The following is a 24,364-nucleotide window of genomic DNA, read 5'->3' as shown; positions in this document are numbered from 1 at the left end:
TGTGGATTCCCAATGTGCTTGCTGGTATTCAAGGACTTGGGACCTTGCTTTTTGTAAATGAAAAGATTTTTGTAAATGAAAAGATCTTAAATCAAATAGACCAATAAAAACAGAGGTCAAGAACCACTCAGTTAAATTATGGTGTTAAGTGCATCAATTGTCTAAGAATTAATAATTGTGCTCTTATTAAAATTAATAATACACTCATTCCTACAATTAAGAATACGTGTATTGCATAAACATTCAGACTTGGTCTCAGCTCCCAAATTATTTCAGAGATTATTTCCAAAGTTCTCCTCAGTCAGTTGGGAGTGAAAAGCAGCAACAGCTACACACTTTCCATACTTTGGAGAGAGAAAGTCAATAAACAGTACAAGGTCCATCCTAAAACCTACACTATACATGATTCAGCATGAATACAATCAAATGCTCATGTTTGCATGATGCAAGAATTATAGCAAGACTGTGAAGTACAGGAATTATGATGAGTTTGAAAGACTGACAATAAATCATAGAAATTACAAATTTAAAGAATACAGGTTACATGTTTCTTTAACATTTCATTTTCTAGGATCCCCGAGTTCTCTGAAACAGTTAAATATACATTTGATTCGCATACAAACACTTGATGATGGTTATTGAACATTTCTAGTTACTGATATGCAATAATACGAATAGGATTTCTCAATATTGTGGCATACTTGTTGTGAAAACATGTTTTGAGAGTTGGTACAGACATAAGGACTCAATGGCGGAACAAAATAAAGGCCAACATTAATTTTAGCTCATGCAGCTGTGGAAGTTGAACCTTTCCTATTGTGTGCCATTAAAAAAGGAGATTGAGACACCAAAAGACAATTATTTACGAAAACGAAACAACTTTATTGTCCAAAACAGACAATTAAAAGTAGAACAGCCATGACAGTGACTTTGCAAGGTAAACCAATAAACATGCAACAGGACAACACAAGCTAATCCGCTAAATACAGAGAAAAGCTTCAGAGATGAGATAGAAAAGCTAACTAGCAGACCCAGGTGCAGCTAATTCAACCCCCTCCTTTCAATGGTGAATAGTGTAACAGAAGCTTGTCAGTATATCTCACACTTAATACTGATGGACATGGTGAAGAAATAAGAACGCCCCAAATGCCAGAAGTTAAAAAAAAAAAAATTCTTTAGGAAGTTTACTTAATCTGAATACATTTAATTGTATGAACCTGTTAAATCAAAACACAAGCAAAAACAAGCAGTTATCTTAAGGGTCACTGATTAGGGTCAGTGTGAGGTTTGACTTCAAACGCTATAAACGGTATTTTCCACTGTGTTGATTTAAATTATTTCCCACATTGACTCAACAGTTGGGTCAAAATTTTCACCGAGGTCATCTCAGCTTACGTCTTTCCAGCTCATTGTCTGGCCTTTCTGTATGGATTACCTGGCTGGGATTTTGATATGCACACACAATCTGTGGTTTAAAAACCAGCCTGTGTTTTATATAGCTTGCTGCTTTAAGCTTGTACTGCGTCTTCCATAACACGTCACTGAGGGTTGAGACTCATTAAAATAATCATTCTGTAAGAACGAGTAAATATGTCACAGCTGCTGCGTTGGGGGTTATCATCAGCTGAGGCTTATATTTTCTCTGTAAGGTCAGTTCTCTAATAAACTTTTCAACAGCAAAAGTAAACAGTTCAGAGACATGGATTTGAACTAGCTAACCTGGGTCTGGTAACAGGAAGCTATTATGCTAGCTTGAATACAGTATACACAGAAATAAGCACAGCCGAGCTACATTCAACACATTACATAATAGGAAACATTAGACATCAGAGAAATACCCCTCATATGAATTGTTCACATTAATCATGCTGAATTCAAAACTTCTATCCTGTTCTATTTACTATTAAAAACTGCAAATATCAAAACATTGTTTTAACCGTGTGTCAGTCTGTAACCAGGAGGAATCATGAAATACTCCAAATGTGCTGAATCATCATGTCTTGAGTGTAGCCCGGCCGGTGCAAGCTAAAAATAATACAGCCTACAAAATGCACAAGTGGTTGAGGGTGTGCATGAAGGTTTAAAAACAAGGGAGTGGAAATGAAGATCATTTTCAACACACTTTCAATCACCTCCTCCATTAGCAGTAAAACCCAGTTGTGTTAACAGGGCATGTACCTACTGAGTGACAAAGCCACAGTCTCATCGGGAAACCCCCCCACCCCCCCACCCCGCCTACCAGCCAAAGTAGCAGGAGTATAAGAATTAACAAGCCACTTTCACCATTTCATCAGCCAGTCAAGCTTGCTGGATGGTCTCGTGCCAACATGGCGGCAGAGCAGGCAAATGTACAAATTACAGCCAAAAATTTACACACAATGGCCGGTCAATTCCCACACTGATTTTAGCTACAGTACACTTTTGTCAAGGAATCATATCAGTCCCACATTTATAACAATATGTGAATGTAGCTAAATTGGGGCACGTTTACACTGAAATGAACATAATCTTTTATTTCCCAGAGAAACATATCTGTCATAGCAGCAAAATTGTGAGAGATTCCATCTGTTGGTTGACAATAAATTTAGGTTTCTTTAAAAAAAACAAATGCTGCCTAAATAATTACCTCCTGTATCAGATTCCCAGAAGGATTCCATAAAAAATTTACATGGCCCCTCTCATCTACAGGTTAGAGGGCATCTCAGCTGTTTCGGGCAGGAGCTGAACTTCCACTCTTTAGCACTCGATATAGCAGTGTGGAAAAATTACAATCAGGCAAATGCTGATTTTAGTGTAGCTGTGAAGTGTGAACACTCTGCAAGCCACTTGGTAACCAACCAGCCTCAGTTCCACCGAAAATATTAATAAAACTGAAAACTGACATGAGAACTTTAGGAGTCTTCCCGGCCACAGCTGCCAGGGAATCACCTGTTGTGTGTGCATATGGTTCATAGTTATGGCTCTAGCCCTGTTGGCAGGTGACTAGAGCTGCAGCAATTAGTCTATGAATCAATTGGCAGAAAATAAGCAGCCATTTTGATAATTGATCTATCAGTTTTAAGCAAAAAAAAAAATAAAAAATCTCTGGTTCCAGCTTCTCTAACGTGAGGATTTACTGCTTTTCTTTGTTTTATATCAGTGTAAACTGCATATCTTTTGAGTTTTGGACTGTTTGTCAGACAAAAAAAAGAAAAGACATTTAATGTCATCAACTTGGACATGGGGAAAATGTGATGGACATTTTGCCTTTTTTTTAACACCTTATAGACAAAACTATTAATTGAAAAAAAAAAAAAAAAAAGACATTACTTGATAATGAGAATAATCATTATTTGCAACCCTACAGGTGACTATTTGGCTTCCTGCTAAACAGATACTGTGGGCTAGTCAAGTAGTCAAAATGGTCCTGACTTGTTTTGTTTCTTTCAAGAAAATACCAAGACTAAGTCAGGTGAGTACAACGTCCATATATAGAGAACATATGATTGTGTCACACCTCATAAGTATAAGGAAGTGTGTTGGGAAGGAAATACGGCAGATTGTTTCACATTCACAGAAAAGCTACAGGTGATCAAATACAGCACTTAGAGAGCTAGAGCTACAGAGAGATTAAATTTTTAAAAAAAATTAAAAAAGGAAGCCTCAGGCAGCATCATCATCCATGACTGAAATTATGGAAAACTGCAGGACATGTCAACACTGGCTGGTTGGCCGCCACACTGGCTGGTAAGACATAAGGCCAAAGCCAACAACTGGAGGTCTTTTCTTGCAGTCTGTAACCCCTCCCTGTCAGTCTATCCATGTCAGAGAGAAATGCACAGTCATTTGGTGTTTGAGAGTTTCAAATGAAGAACAGCGTCACGTCAGCAATAATGAGAACTCAGGTGGCACAAAGAGAACAGATACTGAAAGAGATGAATGGTTTCTGTCCATTCTTTCATTAATACCCAACCTAACTGCGTTCCCTTCCAAAAGAAGTTCCCTCCAATGAATCTTGACAAAGCAGGAAGGGAAGTTTGTCCTCTCCGATCCGCCAGAATTCAGTGGCCACTTTCACCGTCTTCTCAGCCAGCTACATTTTTTAAAACGGGACTTTTGGGAGGAGAGACAAACTTGCCAGCCACAGCCAAACATTCAGCTTGCTTCACACATGAATGAAGGGCTCCGACTCTCTGCACATGTTAAAGAGGTAGCTTGACAGCTTGATTTGTATTCCTCTATTTCCAACACCAGGCACTTGTCACCAAATGTAGAAGACAAACACTTCAATCATTTCACTGTATTCAGTTCAATATTCAGCTTGTGACGACAAAGAGGAATACAAGCAGAACAAAAAGGCACCAGTTCCCATCAAGTGACACGTTCTTGGTGAGGGAAACAAAATTAAATCAAAGACACAAAGTGTCAACCTACCTCTTTAAAAACATTACATTTTCAGTCGAGATACAGGTGGGAGCATCTTTTGAGGAAAGGATGCGTGTCTCCTTCCAGGGCAGGAAAACAAACATCTTTTTTTCTTCCGTCAGCAAGATTGGCAGTTAACTCCCAACGTTCTGGGATTTTCTCCGCTTTCGCTGCCAAAGTGGCTGCTAGAGTCAACTAAATAGGACAACAGCGTGTAGTTGATTTCCCGCCCTGCACCTCCACACCTCCTTTCTTTTCCCCTTAGCACCTCCTCCTCCTCCACCTCCACTCATCTAGTCTTTTTTCTCCTCCTCCTTCTTCTCCTCCTCCTCCGTGGGGTAAGAGTGCCAGGTGAGGCGCTCCTCATAGAAAGAGATGACCACCTGGGGACATTTGACGTTGGCCTCTTTGGCCGGCACAAGGTCGGCCTCGTCTGAGTTCTTCCTGTTAATTGGAGAGAGGAGTATGGAGGGAAAAGAAAGAAAAGGGAGAAAGGAAGAAACTTGACAGAGAGAGAAGAGAGCGGGGAGAGGATTAATGAAAAGGGGGAGAGAGAAAGGAGGAAGAGAGAAACAAGTCAGAGGGAGGTCAAGGGATAAAGAGCAAAGAGAGAGAACAGTGTGAATCTATGGGCTCTTTGCCACTTCTTTCCTCCTACAATAAACAGGAACTGAAGGTTTCAGCCAGTAAATTAGCAAGGATAACCATCCTAAGTTGTTCTGTGGGAATTCTTAAATGACAAGAATGAATTAACAAGCCACTTTCACCATTTCATCAGCCTGTCAAGCTTGTCGTTTGGTTTTGTGCCAACATAGCAGGCAGAGTAAATGAATGTACTACAGCCAAAAATTCAACAACAGTGGCTGAACAATTCCCACACTGATTCACTTTTTTAGCTACAGTACACACTTTTTATTCTGACACTCATGGCCAACATGTTATTATAATGTGCCAGAGAGAGAGAGAGAGACTGTTTAGCTCAAAGTTCTTCAAAACTCTTATATGACTTAAAAAGAAATTAAAGAGTAATGTGTCCTGACAAAAAACCATATACGCATACATTAAATTAACCTTCTATTGGAAATCTTCTTTGTATAACTTGTAGGGGTGTAACAATTCTGAAACCGAGACCGAAACTCTGACACAAACGTTCATGGTCTCTCATGCAGTTCCATCTTCCGAGATGCAGTCTCCCCCTCCACTAACAGTGCCATCGCTGCAGGCGCAGCCTGATGAGCTCTCATTACCTTACTACTGTAACAAAACTCACACAACCCCAGAAATGACTGAATTTGATCAATTCAGTCCAGTGACATTTGGAAAGAACCGTATGATTTAATCATTTTATCTCCATTCATGTTAGCAGAGAGCTAACCGAAAGTCTCAGGCGCAGATTATTGTCATTACCAGTAATGCAGTAGCAAAAAAATGAACAGAGCAAACAGAAGCAGATCAGCAAACAAGGAGGCTTTGTACTAATATGTGCAAATATACTTATCAAACAGAGAAAATTATGAATTAAGTCATCTCTCTAATATAAACCTGCTTCAGATAAAGGCCTGGTACCTTCAGCAGTTGAGGTAAAAGGCCCCAGCCACTATTAGAGGAAATAGTTCATATGTAGACTGGTCTTAAATGTTGTTAACTGTCTATTTATTTAGTTTACTCAGTTAATTTATAAAGTTCATTTACCTTCATAGTGTGCTTTAGTGTTTTTAATACCGTGGATTTGGAGAATTGTTACACCCCTAATGACTTGGTGAGAGGATAAGAGCTTGAATTAGCAAATTTAGCATCAAACCACAACGAAATGTGGGATAGCAAACCATCAAACAATAACTGCAGCCCCAAATTATTATCATTTCTAAAATATGACAGAGACCTACGATGTGAAATGCAAAAAAAGGTGATTTGCATCAAAATCTCAGTTTCCATGTGACTGTGTTGCCTGTCTTTTGGTTGCATTCCTAATTTTTGGTTAGACATTCTTAGTTTTTCTTTGCATTTGTCAGGTTTTCTTTACAATTCTGAGCTTGGTCTTTATAGTAATCGCACAAACTTTCTTTGGGGGGGTGCAGGGATTCTGTGTGGTGTGGCTCTGCTGCTATTCTATTGCTCTGATAAAGTGTAAGCCTAGAATAAATGAGAATGTACAGAAAAGAGGCTCTGAGCAAGAGATCTTCACGGGTCCAATCAGCTCTTAGCAGTGGAGACCTGTCCCAGGGCTGAAGACAGGCAGAGTCCACATTAGACTCCATTAGCATAGGTCCACTTTGCAGTGTTTGTTGAGGTTACTGTTCAACTCTGGAATCACCCCAAAGCAGGGGACATTTAATCTAAAACAATCTCATTGGACCTTAATAAAATGAGAGTGAAGTGAGAAGACCCACCACTTCATGAGGAACATGAGCTCTCCACTGGAGTCCGTCGCACCAATGATTCTCTCTGGCTGCAGACCTCTGCCAAAACCTCTGGCCTTCTCACCCTGGAGACAGGAAGTACAAGAAAACACATGAACAGAGACGAAAGGTAGGAGGTGGTGCTGCCATAAACAGGCATTAAAGCACCTGTGAGCAGACTTAATATATGATTAATTAAAAATAATTAGAAGATGCATGAATAGCGAAAATAATTGGTAGTTGCAGCCCTTTGAGACACCCGGCATTTTTGTGGTCTGGCTGACTGATGGTGTTCTCCAGAGAGCCTGGAGAAACGTCACTACTTCCTCTCTTCTTCTCTTACCTCTTCCTTCTTCCTCTTGCTCCCCCTCTCTTCAGGTTCCTTTGTGGCCTCACTCGTGGCTTTCCTTTTGCCCTCCTTCTTTTTCTCCTCCTTCTCTTTGTATTTCGACATAAACTCAGCGATAAGGTCGGGGCAGTCCAGGTTCTCCTCTGGCTCCCATGTATTGTCCTCACTGGACAGGCACACATGAATGGTAGATGTTTTAGTTCAATTTCAGTCAGTCTTTTCTTACTCTTAAAACATCATATTTTCCTTGTTTTTAAATGTCATTTTGTAGGGTTATTTACAGGGCTGTAACACATAATTTCAAACTCTTAATTTTGAGGGCAGGATTCAATACTTTGTAGTCTATGCTCCACATTCATCTTTAGAAACACTAAAAACAGAGCACTAAATTATCAAGACAAAAATGTCTCAGCCAACCAGACTTGTCAACTGAGTGTTACCACAGTGAACACAGACTCACTCTGAGAACCCCTTCCATTTCAGCAGAAACTCCGCTTTGCCCTTCACCACTCGGCGGTCCAAAACCTTCTCCACCACATACTCCTCTTCTTCCTCCTCCTCTGCTGGTTCTGCAGCTGCTGGTGCTGTTGTTGCTGCTGCTTCAGGCACCGCCTCAGGTGCTGCAGGCTGCTCCTCCTCCTCAGCCTTCTTGCCCTTCTTTCCTGCTACGGTCGCCAGCTTGACGTCTACTGAGGGCGGCTCTAGTGGACCTGACAGGAAATGCACAGAGGTAATGATAACTGTTCAGATGTTGTGTTTGATTGGAAAAGATGCAAGCGCTAATGACATTGAGGTGGCCAAAATCCCTTCAGAGTCTGAAATATCCCCTGCATTAAGAACTTATTACTCATAAAATATAGGTGCTAAAAGTCACTAACTGGTGTCTGACCAGCAGCCAGCTGTACAGATACATGCAGCTGTGTTTGGTCTTTAACTACAGTGATTGGCTACATTCATGAAGACACTGAAAAGACAACAAGGATGCAGCAAAACACACTTATCAAAGAAAAATTCTTTGTCATGCTCTGAAATTTAAAAAAAAACCTTCTAAATGAGTTAAGTTCAACACTAAGGAATGTATCTATGTATTTGTTACATTTTGTTTTACAATGTTAGGAAATACACATACACATAAGAGAACAGTGAGGCATACAGCTCATTAATAAAACACTGGTTTTGGATCAGATACCAAAAGCCAGGTATCGGGACTGAAAAAGAAAGATCAGTGAATTCCTATTTATCTATGAACACCAAAATCCCCAAACACATTAACACCGGATGTACATGTTGTACCAGTGACTGAGTGACAGTAACAAACCACTCATTCCTCTGAAGCAGGGTTGTGACACTTGGTTGTGAAACAAACAGTGCTACACTACTAGGTATTTTACTTAGGAACCATTATTAACTATTTTGCCTTCTTCATTTGTTAACGTTTGCAGCTGCAACCCCGCTGTGCCAAGACAGTGGTTGACTTGGTGTATTAGATTCCCTCTGTCTTCTGTAGTAATATTAAAAACTAATGTCTTCTCATAACAATATGCGAGGTAGGGATGCACCAGGACATACACTGATACAGCACTGATGTGATACCTAGCATATAAGTGGCTATGTCATATTACACACCAGGGAGGGATGGTGTGGTACTACACACTGAGACAATGGCTGGTCATGACAGAATGAATGGAACTGCTGGAGAAAAAACATTTTTTGACACCGATGAAGAAACTGCGTTTAATGTGGACAGATCACATCTGGCTGATGCCCAGTGAGCCAATAGCAAACTGGCCATTCAGATCATCTCTAATGTAAAGGTAACAACTATACTATTAAACTGCTAATTACATCTGTGATTGGACAGAACACACTGATACTGAACAAGTTGAATCAGTATGTGACAAGGGCCCCATGGGCTGTCATCAAATTGTGTTTCTATGATGATGGAACCCAAAAGGCAAATCTTCACTGTTCTCAAAACCAGCTTTTTTTTAATATATGACCTGAGAGAAGTAATGACTCCTCTTGAATTTGCTGTCCGACCCAGATCACAAGCCATGTTAGGCTGGGTGAGAGAGAAAAGAAGCTGAAACCTGAGTACACAGGGGACGAGAGGAGGAGGGGCTGCACCATTCAAAGGACTGCCTCTGACGAACACTGTGAGGTCCTTCAAAAATCAGGAGTGTGTCCGCTGAATGGTTCCACTCTAGCAGCCATTTTGGCAAGTAACCAGTTACACAACGTTTTTTAAAGAAACAGGTGGTTGGTGAAATGAAGAAGCAGAGCATGGAATTGTTGGGATTTTCCAGCAATGACATGAACCTTGCTCATAACTGATTGATGAAGCCAACACACAAGTCCTGGAAGTGCTTTCAAGGTCTTTCATTCAGAGTGGATTTTCATTTGCATTTCAAAAAGGACCACTGGGTTTGTATGTTTTCACCCCATATCCACAAACTAAACTTTCACAACATCAAGCCACTTCCCAAACAATTTTTACAAGAAAGGACATTTACTATCCTCAATCACTGGTTTCAGTTCACTTTGAAACTGAACCAGCAGACATGAAACTTGCTCTGGATGGGTAATCCATCCCACAGAACATTTTGCCAAACTATTATCCACCATTTATAGGGCTGCAGGTAATTACTATATTCATTGTTGATTATTCATTTGTCTATGAAATGTGAGGAAATGGTGAAAAATGCCCAATTTAATTTTGTAGAGCTCATGGTGATATCTTTAAATATCATTCTGACCCATCAACAGTCCAGCATGTTATGCTGCTCTTTTTCCAATGTTTTAATGCAATATGTAAAATGCAAACTGTTTATACACCACTAAGAATTGGTTGATGAACCCGTTGATAAAAAGCATTAAACTGGTGAGCTTTGATTTTTAGGAAGATAGCCACTAAACAAACAACTCTCATATCTGGAGTTGCAGAGTGTCCCTTAACTGATTTTAAAGGATATGTGTGGTGATATTATAAATGTATAAAATGTTGTAATATCAACAAATCCTTAAAGAGACAATGAATTGATCTAACTATTGTTTGTCTATTAAAGTCTGATACATCTTATTCCTGTGCCATAGAGCTCCATTGTTGCCCAAAAACTACGAAAAACCCATCAACGGACCACACTCTAGTTTATTTTGACTTGATCCCTCACACACCATCCTGCTGCCAGAAATACTCATTAGAGCATCAAATGTGGATTAATCCGCTGCAGAAAATAGTCCTGCCCAAATGCACTATTTTTTCCTGTTAAGTAAATAACGTTTGCTAAACACTACCATGTCCAGCTGTTTTAGTTAATAAGCCTTTAAAAAAATGAAACCTCATACAGTGTATATACACACACACACACACACACACACACACACACATATATATATATAAAATATGACCCATTTTAAAAGATTCATGTTCTCAGCAGGAACCAATGGGCTTGGGGCCGAGTGTCACAGACAGGGTAGAGAGGTCAAACTATTGGACTAACTGTCAGTTTTCTTGCAACGAAAAAAACATACATATACATAGAATATCACCAGCCTTTAGCAGCAGACCTCAATGTGTACATATTACAACACTGAAAACAAGGAAGCAGCTGAACATTTAATTTTCCATTAAATGGAAATTAAAGGACCAGTGTGTAAATTTTAGTGATATCTAGTGGTGAGGTTGCAGATTGCTACCAACTGAATACATCTCCCCTCCCCTCCCAAGCATGTAGGAGAACCTACAGCGGCTGTGAAACTCAAGAAAAATGCGAAAGGTCCACTCTAGAGCCAGTGTTTGGTTTGTCTGTTCTGGGCTACTGTAGAAACATGACGGTGCAACATTGCAGCCTCTGTGGAGGGGGACCCGCTTCCTATGAAGATATAAAAGGGCTCATTCTAACAAAATCACGATTCTTATTTTCATGGGATTATACACTAATTAAAACATACTTTAAATATTATATTTCACATCCGCCAAGTCCGTTCTGCTAGATACCACTAAATTCTAAACACTGCACCTTTAAGCTTACTTGCACCACATGTAAACACTAGAGTTGGGCGATTAATTGAATTTTATTTTCAATTACGATTTTGGCTTCCAACGATTATGAAAACATGATAATTGAGATAAAACGATTATTGTGCTGTATGTGCTGTTTCGCAGTGATGCTCTGGTTTTGTCTTGTGTTATAAATCTAGCACATCGTGTGTCGGAGCAGCCGGACAGCGCAGTGAGAGACAGACAGTGGAGTTGTATCTGAATCAGTCAAATGTTCAGCAGTGAAATTGACTTATTTAGACATCTACAGGCTACGTTCTATAAGTTTCAGTCAGACTTTGGATTCTATTATTTTAGATATGAGGATGCTTCACTCCAGCCACTCGGTCCGCAGTCTGTTACTGTGCACATTAGTGGTGTAACGGATTTATTTAAACATCAGACATCTTGAATGTTGTTTTCATTTAAGATCATGAACAAAAGTTCCTTACTGTAAGTGTTTTACAGAATATATCGAAAGCAAAGTTTTATTTGTCCCTCCCCCACCTTTTTTTTGTGGCTGATCCAAAAAATGATCCGATCCGTTACTCAAATCCGTGATACGATCCGAACCGTGAGTTTAGTGATCCGTTGCACCCCTAGTACACATGCTTACTTGTAAAAGCTGATTAGAAAAGAATTAGATTGGTTATGCATATACATGGCAGATAAATCAGTGTCCTCTGGAGTAAAATCTACCTGTGGAAACCAATCTTCTCTAATCCCATTCTCTGATTACAGAAAGCAAGTTTCTCATTCACATGACAGTTAAGAAATCAGTTTTCTGGAGAAAAGCGACTGTAACCTGCATGTAAACACACTGCATGATAATACAAGTCAATGATTTCTGTCAAAAGTACCATGATGAATGATCATTTTAGTATTGATCACTTTCCACACAACATGCATCTTAACCACTATAATAATATGATCTGGTTTATTTTATTTTGTTGTTGTTTTTTTCAGTAGGTTGTAGAAGTGCACTACAACACAGTGGATCTTATTTATTTTTGATCTATTTTTATTTCCCATTCAAATGAATGAGAGAGCGTGTGTATACACACACACAAACACAGGCTACTTCATTAGGGACACCTGTGCAATATAATGCAATCCAATACAACAGCTCTGCCATAAATTCTACCTTTACAAAGTTTATACATTTTCAGTTTTTGTTGACATTGTCAGAAAGGTGATAATTCTACCTTATTTATTATTGAGGTTGTAGTGGTGTACTGAAGTGCATTATATTGAAAAGTGTTCCTCATATTTTGCCCCCCTCATGTATGTTAATGGAGTGGACAAAATATTAGAAACACCATTCAATACAACACACTCCAGTATACCACCACCATTATTGACCTCAATAATAAACAAAGCGGAATTATCATCTTTCTGAATATGTCATCAAAAGCTGAAAATGTATAAGCTTAAGAAATGTAGAATTTATGGCAGAGCTGTTGTATTGGATTGCATTAGATTGCACAGAAGTACCTAATGAAGTGGCTGGTGAGTGCACGTGTATGTATATGTATATATATGTACAGGCACTTCCACCTACTTTAAGTCCCACAGTAGAGGACTGGGTACCGAGCACATGTGAGAAACTAACTTTGCGTGCATGTTCAACCAAATTTTAACATCACAGAAAAGGCTGGCTACACATGGTGGAACCATGTGTAGCCAGCCTTTTCTAGGCTGCATTCAAACACAATCCGGCAATCAGGCACTAAACTGCTGGGGGTAGTGGTGGTGGGGGCCATGTTGTTTGAGGTACAGGTGAGACAATGAAATATAATCCAGGAAATCGAGTTGGAGCTACAGATTAATACATTTAGAGGCTTATCAGAAGCCAAAACACCACACAGCAGTTTGTAATACTCACAGAACAGATTTTACAACTTGGGAAAGTTTTCACGGCTGCAACTGTTTATCTTTCCTCCTGATGATCACAAGGTAAACAGTCAAATATGGTGTTCACGTTACAAAGTAACCTACCAGGAATGTGCAGTTGCATGTATGTGATTGGCCAACGCAGCATGACGTCGGGTTGCTTTCGGGCAAAAGGTTCAATTTCTCACTGGACGGCCGCCACGGTTTTTTGCTTAGCCCTGTGCGGTCCCCGCTCCCGCAGCGTAAAAGCGCTGCCCCCATTCAAATGAACGGGAGGGCTGCCGTTTTTCACGGATCTAAACGCGGCCTAAATTCCAGTGTGCATCTTTTTTGGCTTCAACAACCAACATGCTCACCCTGTTATCAAGACAGAGTCTGACGAATGCTAGTCATTTGAAAACCCATAGAGGTGCTGATGGTGTGATGAACAGAGCACCTCATCTAATAAAATGCACCCATGCCGGGTGTGAAACAATGAATGACTAACGTTATGAGGTCGGCTAAACTTTATTCAGCAACTAAGGCCGCAAGCCTCTGTTTGAGCCGAAGCGGCAAAACCCCACTGGCTGTACATATTTCAAATGCCGAACCAACAAAAGGCCAATAATTCACCGAGTCCACTCCAAAACTCTAACAGTACAAAACTATGTAAATCTCCAGGCTAACACTTAATCAAGTGATACACGTGTGCCGCGTTTAGTAACAGTTAACGGTAATGTTTGCTAGCAAGGAAGAAAACGCCCCCTCCATGTCTCTCGTATCACTCACTGATATGCAGACTGCAACCACAGATGTGGTTAACGTTAAATTAAACTAATTTACATGCAACCATAGAATTAACAGGTTTCTAAGTCTATGCAAGTCTATAATTGTTTAATAACAAGCGTTTGACTACCGTGGTGAGCACTCCTCTAACGTTAATTTGCGCCTAGCAAAGATCGGACAATTAACGTTGGATAGGCTACTTATTTGTTTTGACCCTCATTGTACTGCAATTAAACATCTGATCAAAGAGACGAGCCAGGCAGTCTGTACCCTGCAGCCAGAGGGCAACATGGCTGGCGTGTTTTCCCTGAACAGCTCCTGCTAACACGAGCCTTACCTTTACAGAGAAAGCTTCGGAGCGCTTGTATGGGCTTACGGCAGGCCCGAGTGAAAACACTGTGATTTCAGCGGCTGTTATAGACGAATAACAGGCCGGAGACACTCCACTGGTGACACAAAACTACCCAAGGGCTTAGTGGCGTGGTTTGAGTCCACTTTCCTTCAATGTGGTTAGCTACTGAATAACACAATAGCCTCAGCGTCGCTACAACATCACCGATCCCGTTCTGCCCGCCAACAGCACCACCGGAAGTTACCTAAGCGCTGGGGGCAAAGCATTGTGGGAGGTGAAGTCTTTGCCCGTTTCAACCGCAACATCAAATACTACTAGCGACACTGCACACTGCTACAGGGGCCAGACTGGGACCAGAGGGGCCAGTTAAATTAACCCTGAAACTATAAATGCTCATTTTAGCAGGAGAGAGGTTCAGAAGCCAAGTCATCATGTAAATAAATAAAGCAAAGTAATGTGTCATTTTACCAACAAAGGCAATGCCTTCAAATCTGTACATTCTACTGTGGTGTAGCTACTACAAAAACCCCCAAACATTTTAGAATACATCTATGTTTACACAAACAAGAAACAATGCACATATCAGAGATACATACAGAAACTTAGATATGTTTTACTGTGTTTCTTAGCATACAAAAATATATAACCTACAGTAGCCTACAAAGCTTAGCCTATACTCTGATACATATATGCTATAGGTACAGATTAGTGCTGGAAACTGAGAAAAGAACAATAAAAAAATTCACAAATCTTAAGGTTTTATGTGTATGTATCAATACATGTCTCAAATACATAACTTAAACACTCTTATCTATATGCATGACATACAAAAACAAAGGCCCACAGTATTCTAGTTACGTTAAGGTCATTACTCATACAGCACAGCTTAAAAATAAAAAATAAAAAAAGTCAGGGGTGATATCATTAGCAACCCTATTGTTTCATTTAATTTGTTTACTTTCTATTATCTGCTATGAAGTCAGAGTGTGCAACCTGTCCAGTCAAAGTTTTACAGCAACATGAAAATGATTGCTTGATACTTAACTATTTTTTAATCAAAGGATGCCTGCTTCACCTTTCTTATCTCGGTAAGGCTGCAACACCATGTTTGACCACACAGACTGTATGACATTTACCAGCAGCACAACCCAGAGGGACACTGCTTGCTCATTTGAGAAAAACACTAAGTAAATAATGGGGAAGACATGGCCACAAACACAAAATACAAAGTGCCTGTTGACAAAAGAAATTATGAAATCTTTTTATTAAAATGTTTTTTTGTACAGTGAGGGAGTCCTGGCTGGCCTTGGCTCCTGAGATATAAGCCCACTGCATTTTAGGGAGGGCATAAAGGGGTCCAGGCTTGTTGCCATAGAGGCACTTCCCCCCCAAACACATTTTGATATATTGTTTCAAAGTTGAAAATATTTCTTTCTTAAATTTATTGGAGTCAAAGTTTACAGTCATACAAAAGTGAACCAGTTAAAGAGGCTTTTAAACTGATTTTTCAAGTTTATCTTCTTTATCTTATCTATATATCAGTATCTATATCTTATTATATTTATATCATGGTGACAAATTTATAATAGCTTGCATTACAAACAGGAGTTGGGGAGTTTAAAATATGGTTTCATGAACTGGAACAAACAGTCACAACAGCCTACTAAACAACAGCCTGCTGTGATTACAAGTTAAGTCAGTTTCCTCAGTGAAAGAGGAAGACAAGAGATGATGTTAAAACTACGCAAGGAATTGGACTCAGTTCCCCATTCTTGGCTTCTACTTGTAACAGTCAACAGTGTTTAAACATGTTATATCTAATAATGTCACAGTGGATTGTCAGGTCAGTGAAAATATATTTATATTGAAATGTATAATACTAATAATATTAATAATGATAACCTTAAAAGAACATCTGGCTTATTTGTTTTGATTTTAGTACATTATTAAGTATTATTTCTACCTTTGTCACTTTTGGTTAAGTGATGAGAGAAAGAGTCTTAGGATGGATTGGTATCTCATTAAAAAAATATAAAACTTTTGTATGTAATCTTGTGTTCAGTCAGTGTTAAAATCTCCTAAAAAGCCAGAGTTGTTACAGTTACAGTTAAAGGCAAGCATTCTGTCCAGAAATGATATAAATCACACCCAGTACAGCAAGACAAACCCACTTTATTTAAAGAAAAAACCTGAAAGGGTTAATTTGCAGTTCACCAGGAAATTGTTTTACTTCAAATTCTTTAATAGCCTACATAATTTGGCTACCATTTAGTAGACTAAATATAATATAGATTTTCTGACTGTGACAGTTTTCATCATACAATGAAAATGTTAAGTAAATTTTATGGGATCAAAGGCTCTGTTTGATCCCATGAAATGCTCTATTCTGAAAATCTGGTATTGGCTTGAGTCCAAAGTGAACTTGATGCTGAGTAAACCTATGAACTAAAACCACACTACATATTCATTTAAACTACACATTTCTTCATTTGAGACGAGGCTGCCCCTTCCTTAGGTGTGCAGGGTGGGAGCAGAGTAAGACAGTCTAACATTAGGACTTGGGTAAGAAGTTAACCCGAGCTTTTCTTCCTGCATTGCAACACACCTGAGATACTGCAGCTGAGGCCAGCCTTTGTTGCCTTTTGTGTAACTTGGTGCTTTGTTTCAGTAGGGTCCTTTAACTATGTTGAAGAGTATTAATTTCTTAGACCTGTGTAGAACAAAGCAATATTGTGCTCAGCTAATGGTAAATAAGCCAAAAGTGACATTGAGCGTCTAGGCTCCACAAGTTGTTGGGGCGCATGGTTGTGCACCTCCCAGTCTGCAGAGGCCTGTGCCACAGTGTCTCAAGTGAGTACAAACAAAACATAACATGTCCAGGGGTCTCATTTATAACAGTTATGTACACGCAAAATGGGGCCTGAAAGAGGCGTACACCACTTCCCAAACAAATGTTGTGACCTATAAAAACAAACTTGATGGGATAATGTGCGCACCTGTACATAAACTCTGAGCCAGGCATACGATCATTTTGGAGACAGGGAAAATTGGCGACGCAGATAGTGAGGTGGTGAATTGAAGCCAGATTGTATAATAATCCTGTCACACATTTAGTTTCACTTAATATCAAAGGTTAATTATAGATCCACGTTATCATAAACATTCAAACCAGCAGTGTTATCTGTACTTGTACTTGTATGCTTGAGCCATAACTATTCCATAAACATCTTTCAATTTTAAAAGATAGAAGCCAACTCAAATATTAAATCAAAGTCCACTCAACATTTCATCAGTGCTGCCTCACCTGGAGCGCAAAGGAGAGGGTCAGTTGTGGAGGGCACAGCAGCTGCTGAAATGAATAATGTCAGGATGTGGCAGGATTCAGCAAAGTCTGGCTTGTCTTTCCCCGATATTAAGCATGAATATACTGATTCCTTTTCACCTCAACCACTTTAAGTAACTGGTGAAATTATCATCAGCTGTAGAAATCCAAGATGGCATCAAATAACTTAACTTAAACAAACATATCTTACAAATAATTGCAGAACAGAACGCTAATAGATTTTTAATATCTTCTAATACTGTGCATATAATCACCAGGTATGATTTTAGTTTCTATATAGTTTATGTGTGTAAAATTGCTGCAGTGCTGTCAGGCGCATTGCAGACACCACAGTATGGAGGACCACAAGGGTCACGGAAATAGTAATAAAGCATTTCATTATTAATAACTAATTGTACAATTAAGAAGAGGAATTAAAAAAGGATTTACAAATGAAATAATTATCCATCAATACATTGTTCAAATTAAAGAATGATTTGCAAAAGCAACTTGGAAATAGTCAATAAAAACATCATTTGAAAATAAATTAACGAATTCCTAAATAAAAAATTTAATTTCAAAATCTATTTGAAAATGCAGTTTTAAAAAGAGAAATAAATATCTGAATTTGTAAACTGAATTAAGAATGCAGCTTATAATCAGGCATTTAAAAGGGCGATTCCCTTTTCCCAATTGCATTTCCATTGCTGCTTTTCCTTTTCCTATTCGCTATTGGCAAATCCAATAGCGAATTTAAATCACTTGTCCTGTTTTCTCCTTTGACAAAATATCAGAAAGCAATAACATGGGCAGAGCAGACAATCACACTGAGCCTGATAGCATCCTGCTACACAACACAAGAGCCACAGATTCTGAACAACAACCCACATTAGCTTTCCTGCTAAAGTCTCCTTCTTATCTAACTTACAGACAAGAACACGTCTTGTCCTGAACTTTAGCTTGTTGACTGAGCCACCAATCAAACATACACCAGGGAAACGTGCATTGCTAATGTCAGTTAGCAATGCACATTAGTCTGGTTAGAATCTGGTTTGGTTGTTGTCTTAAGAATCCCTGTGGCCCAATACATTTGACATAGTAGCCAAATCATGTAATTACAACTTCCAGGACAATCGCATTATGCACATTAGCCCAAAAATCAGTTTTCCCCACACACAATCATTGGAAAAGAAGTGGCTGTAAAATGGTGAATACATTTTTTTTTGAGCCAAACAACTTCCGCAAAATGATTTATTTTATTATCAGAATTTGATCCATCCAGTCCATAAACATTTGGAAAGTCTAGAAGAGCCACACAATAAAAATATTTTATCCCCATTCAAGTGAGCAAGGAGCCAACAGGAAGTTAGCTGGGTTGGTCAGCAGAAGTCTCTAGTGTGCATGGTCCATGGCCATGTTCCTTTCTTTCCTACACTGAATGTCCACACTCCCCAAATCTTGAATCAGTATGAAAACTCATTGGGCCCTATTTTTGTGGAGGCGCAGTGACCAGTACAAACAAAGCTCCGACTGTTTGGTATTTTCCTGACCTTGAAACTCACTTTGCCTGTCTGTGTGGTACATTGGCACAGAGCACAGAGTGCACAGTGCACAAGTGGAAGAAGGTAGAAGAAGGCAAACAGGTAGGAGGCTCAAGCAGCAAATAAGAACCACATCTGTTTCTGGTGCAATGTCAATCAGCTGACAAAATTTTATCAACAAGAGCAAACTAAATACTTGCTGCAATTGTTTGGCAATAACCAATCAATGTTTGAAATATAAAAAAGTTATTTCAGTTAAATACTCTCTAACCAAAATCGGCATAGAAAATAGCATTTAATGTGGTTAAGGCAGGAAAGTCAGTAAATCAGTTAGCATTGCTCTGTAAATGAATTTGGGTGATTCTTGCTATATCTGTTGTCCACAGCTGCTTTATACTGTATGAGAAGCCTCTCCATTGTTGATACATCTGCAGCATGTGATTAGAGAAGTGCCAGAGCATAGTGCCATTACGCATGGCCATTCACCATGTTTACCTCAATAAAACCACCTGATGACATCAGGTTGCTAGAGACATCAGGTTACCAGGGCTCATCATAGTCGCTTTTCTAGCTTTCTTTTTAGCAAAAAGTTGTGATAACAACTATTTCGGTCACTTTTCATGTGAAGAAATGAGTGCAACACTATGAACCCCTTGCAGGAGAGGCAGTCTGAAAATGTGCTCCATTATCCCCATAGTTAAACAATACTGTATCTTTCCCCCTCTCTATGATGGCGGGCTTCTCACTCTGCCTTTGATTGTGGCTATTTGCAAAAACTACAACAAACACATTTGATTTATGTCAGACAGTACAATGTACAAACCACTTCTTTTGAGCTCATCAACATCTGGTCATAACAATGGGGGATAATTGCTTTTGCCTCAAATAGAAATACCATTGTCAAGAGCATGTCCAGACAGCAAGAAAGATTCATCCAAGCCATTCACATTATCTGCTGGCTCAAATTGTTCTACCTAATGAGAACGGTAACGGCAGATTTTACTTTCTCAAATAATCAAGCTGGAAAGCCAACCTATAAACAAACACTAACTTTTGTGAGGGCTGAAGAGTTGCAACTATTTGGCATCGTCAGATGGTTCTGAGGGATTTAAAGTTAGTAAAAAGTAACTGATACTCTAACTCTCTTCACATGTGACCAGGGATTAGTGATGGCGTCACATGTGGAGCTCCTCTTAGGAGTTCTGCAGGACTTGGGGAATGAGGAGCTCAAGCATTTCCAGTGGCTCTTGAAGCAGACTGGCATTGTAGAAGGCTTCCCAGGCATCCCAAAGAGCTGGCTGGAGGAAGCCGACAGGCAGGACACTGTGGATCAGATGGTGCAAACCTACAGCCTTCCTGGAGCTCTGCGAATCACAGTGGAAGTTCTTAAGAAGATCGGCAGGAATGATTTAGTGGAGCATTTTCCAGAAAGTGATTCTACACCCAATGGTAAGTCCTTGAAAGATCTCCCCTGCCAAGTTAATTTCACATTAGCCATCTGCTAATGTGAAATTAACTATAGGATAGAATTTTTACAACTTAGATTTACATTATAGGACATTAGCTGGAACAAAGCCAAAACCCTAACCCCTAACAGCAATTGCCTGAACAGTTTAGCAACTGGCATGGTGGGCCTAAGCTTTGGATTTCTCCACATGCTGCAGTGGTGTATCTAAAGAGTTTGAAGGGTGGTGCCTTTTATTCTAGCGGTCAAAAAACAAAAAATGCAAGAGCAAAGTAGGAATGTAGTGAACTGTGTGTTTATCTGCACTAATGAAAGCTGCAAATGTTAGCATGCCCAGCTAAGTAGTTTACCACCTAGACTAGTAACCTAAAGTTATTTCCAAAGACAAGGGGCATAACATTGGATAACTACATTATTTTGTAGGGGTACAGGTTACAAAATAGGTTACTTGTAGTAAGTATACATTCTGGTTCAGGACTGGAACATCCAAACTGTAGGAGCCAAGATGCTAGTGTATCAGCGTTTAGAGTAACAGTAACAATATAGCTCTGTCCTGCTCTTCAGTCGTTTTGGAGAAGTCCACCCAAACTTGTGGTAGATAGTATTAAGTTTGAAATAACTGCAATTATTTTACAGGGTTCTCATTTTAAATGAACTTAGAGTTTAGCAGCTGATAAAACCTGCTAGAGACAGTCATTATTTCAGCCAACAAAATCCATGGTTGCTGGCTAGAAATGTGGAATTTAACATCCATTGTCTCAAAAGTGACTGCAAATTTCAAGTGATAAATCTGCCACCGTCAGGAACTAAGGAGGGCGGATCATAGTGATTGGTCAACTGAATAATTTCAGTACCTGGTTTACCATCATTATGAGCAAAAAGGAAGGCCTCTCTAAACTTCCTCTCTCTCTCTCTTTTCTATCTCTGCCTTTCTCTCTCAGAGGATGCCACTGACATTAAAGACACTTCAGAGAACACAGAAGCTTCTTCCATTCAACAGGCACAGGCAGTTCTTCCTCACCCTCCTGCCCCTGGTGCTCAGGCCGAAGGTAAAGTTATTTCAGTTTAGAGTTTGGCCATTTAGCAGCTGTTTTAATGATTTCATCTATGCGAAAAAACAAAGCTCTTGTGTGCCGCTTTGTTTAGCACTGGATTCCTGGGGGGGAGCAGGACAGTCTGTGGCGGATAACTTTTTGGCAACAAGAAATTTGCAAATACTTGCAAATACTTACATTATCTGCTCAGATGTAATTTATGCCAGCACGGACTGTTCACACCTACAAACTTGCCTACTACATGTGTAGAACATGTCCATGAATGCAGACACCCAGTGTAGTATGTACAGAATCACATGTTATTGCACTGTCTGCCCTGCTGTCCATGTCTTTTTTTGCGTACAGTCAGATCTTTATGATATCATGTTTCTCCAGAGTCATCAATTTTCCATAATGTGCAAAAGCTGAAATCCACTACCTTAACAGACAGATGAAACCAGCAATGGTAGAATCACTGGTCCTTAGTTTCACCACAATAAACTGTTGGAAACATAAGTATCATGGATGCATTCATGTTTTTTGCTGGAATCTCCAGTTTGCTCTAGTCCACACCACCGCTCTGGGTGTTTTATGAATTTTTACTGTTCCCCTCAGATTTTTGTCCTAAACTAGTAGGTTAACATTTGTTACAATTTGTTGGCTGATCTGATTGGATCTCAGTGATGAACTGAAATTTTGCAGATCTCAAAGTTCTGTCAAACAGTGATGAAGTTCATAATACAAGTATCTGACATGACTGGTGCAGGGACAACCAATGCATCACATTATTTTGAATTAGCCCTATAATATTAGTGTTTTTATTCCCGGCTATGCACAGAATTATTTTAGTTGTTAGTTCTTTTTTTTTTTTTTTTAAATAATAGTGTAACAGATTTGTAGCACCTATAACAAGATATGTTTTCTATAGTGTTATAAGCATTTGTTCAGTTGGTAGCTAGAAAAGTGGGGGCTAGTCAAACCTCATTCCTATAAAATGAAATAGATATAATAAATTTGCATATCGAAAATGCTATGTAGAAAATGTAAAACCACCTGGACTATACATTATTTTTTCATTGTTTTTTTAAATAAACATAACATAAAACTTTTATATTGAACAAATCAGTAACTGTTCACTGGCAAGGCAAAATGTCCATTCTGAACATATATGCTTAATGGGAACATTCTTCATTTGTTTACCTACAATATCCACTCTTGTCATTAAAGCAAAACAAATGTTGTTTTGGTTATGTTTAGGTCATTCAAAGAACTTGGGTAAGGTTAGGAAAAACTGTGGTTTTGGTTAAATATAGAGAAAGATGGCTCGATTTTAACTAACTTGAAGTGAAAAAAAATCAGTATATTGCCAAACCACAATCTTTCCCTAACCTTATCCAAGTGTTTTGGTATCCTTAAGTATAAAAACATGGACACAGTACATCAACCCCGGTCCTGTGTTTTGTACACCCAATCACCCACCCTGACCTCCTCCCTATGACTTCACTGCAGCATAAGGATGTCACACTGCCATGACTGTTTTGGACATATGATGCCAGTGAGCGTAATGTAGGCAGCAAACATATTTTCTCCATCTCCATCAAATTAATAGTGTGTAAATGTATTTTATAGGACCAAGGAAATGTGAATCCCTAAGAATTTCTGCTAGATTGAAGAATGTGACTTCTAACACCAACAAATCTGATACAGATTTGTTGGTGCAAAGACCAAAGCCTCCACGACCCATCACATCATACCAATGCATGCTCCAGTCAAACCTCCAGAACAAGTTCATGTGTATACCAGAGGGGTTGTCAAAGCAAAAGGATAAGAAACTCCTGGACGCTATCTACACAGAGCTATACATCATAGATGGGAATGATATGGATGTCAACAGGCAGCATGAAGTCAGGCACATTGAGATGACATCAAGAAAGCCAGAAAGAACTGAGAGATCAATTCAGCACAATGACATTTTCAAACACCCCTCTGGAGAAAACATACCAGTAAGAACAGTCCTGACCAGTGGGATTGCAGGAATCGGCAAAACATTCCTGGTGCACAAGTTCATCCTGGACTGGGCTGAAGGAGGAGCCAATCAAGATGTGCATCTCACATTCCCCTTCACCTTCCGCCAGCTGAATTTACTGAAGGGGAGATGGTTTCGTTTTGCAGAGTTCATTCACAAATGTATTAGGGAAACTAGAGATATCACAGAGGAAGCTCTTAATTACATCTTCACAAAACTACAGGCTTCAGGAAACACCAACTATGACAAAAGTAAATTCAAACTTCTGTTTGTCCTTGATGGGCTGGATGAAAGCCGCCTTCAGCTCAACTTCAGTGACAAGGAAGAATGTTCTGTTGATGAGCCACTGTTGGTGAATGAATTGCTGGCATACCTCATCAAGGGGGAACTGCTTCCTTCTGCTCGCCTCTGGATAACCACTCGACCGGCAGCGGCCAGTCAGATCCCTCTTGACTTTATTGACATTATGACAGAGGTCAGAGGGTTCACTGACCTACAGAAGGAGGAGTACTTCAGGAAGAGATTCAGAGATGAGCAAATCGTCAACAGAATCATCTCCCAAATCAAGACATCACAAAGCCTCTACATCATGTGTCACATCCCGGTCTTCTGCTGGATCACTGCTTCAGTTCTGGAGCAAATGTTAGAGGAGGATGAGAGAAAGGAAATTCCTCAAACTCTGACTGAGATGTATACGAAATTCCTGGTGTTTCAGATCAAACAGACTGCACTAAAGTATGACACAAATGAACACATCAAGATCATCAAGTCACTT

The 24,364-nt window shown here is 39.4% G+C and overlaps 1 protein-coding gene across 6 annotated transcripts in view; it reads right to left on the bottom strand.

Moving 5' to 3' along the window:
* Positions 1-3,128: 3,128 nt before the first annotated feature.
* cbx1a (chromobox homolog 1a (HP1 beta homolog Drosophila)) overlaps positions 3,129-24,364 on the bottom strand; it is a 36,702-nt gene continuing 15,466 nt past the window's right edge. For 5 of the 6 annotated variants that reach the window (XM_042392044.1, XM_042392042.1, XM_042392045.1 and 2 more), the window contains 4 exons: positions 7,613-7,862; positions 7,147-7,318; positions 6,795-6,889; positions 3,129-4,848 (listed from right to left, as the gene is read on the bottom strand). In XM_042392044.1, the coding sequence (XP_042247978.1) occupies positions 4,698-4,848; positions 6,795-6,889; positions 7,147-7,318; positions 7,613-7,862 (668 nt within the window). In that variant the 3' untranslated portion in view covers positions 3,129-4,697. Of the gene's footprint in view, positions 4,849-6,794; positions 6,890-7,146; positions 7,319-7,612; positions 7,863-23,564; positions 23,708-23,962; positions 24,083-24,364 lie in introns of those variants that run through there. The other variant, XM_042392047.1, reaches the window with a different exon arrangement.

This window comes from Thunnus maccoyii, chromosome 18 (assembly GCF_910596095.1).
Source record: "Thunnus maccoyii chromosome 18, fThuMac1.1, whole genome shotgun sequence".
In the NCBI taxonomy this organism is placed as follows: Eukaryota; Metazoa; Chordata; class Actinopteri; order Scombriformes; family Scombridae; genus Thunnus; species Thunnus maccoyii.
The sequence above is the reverse complement of the archived record's forward strand: the minus strand, read 5'-3'. Positions and strand labels throughout refer to the sequence as shown.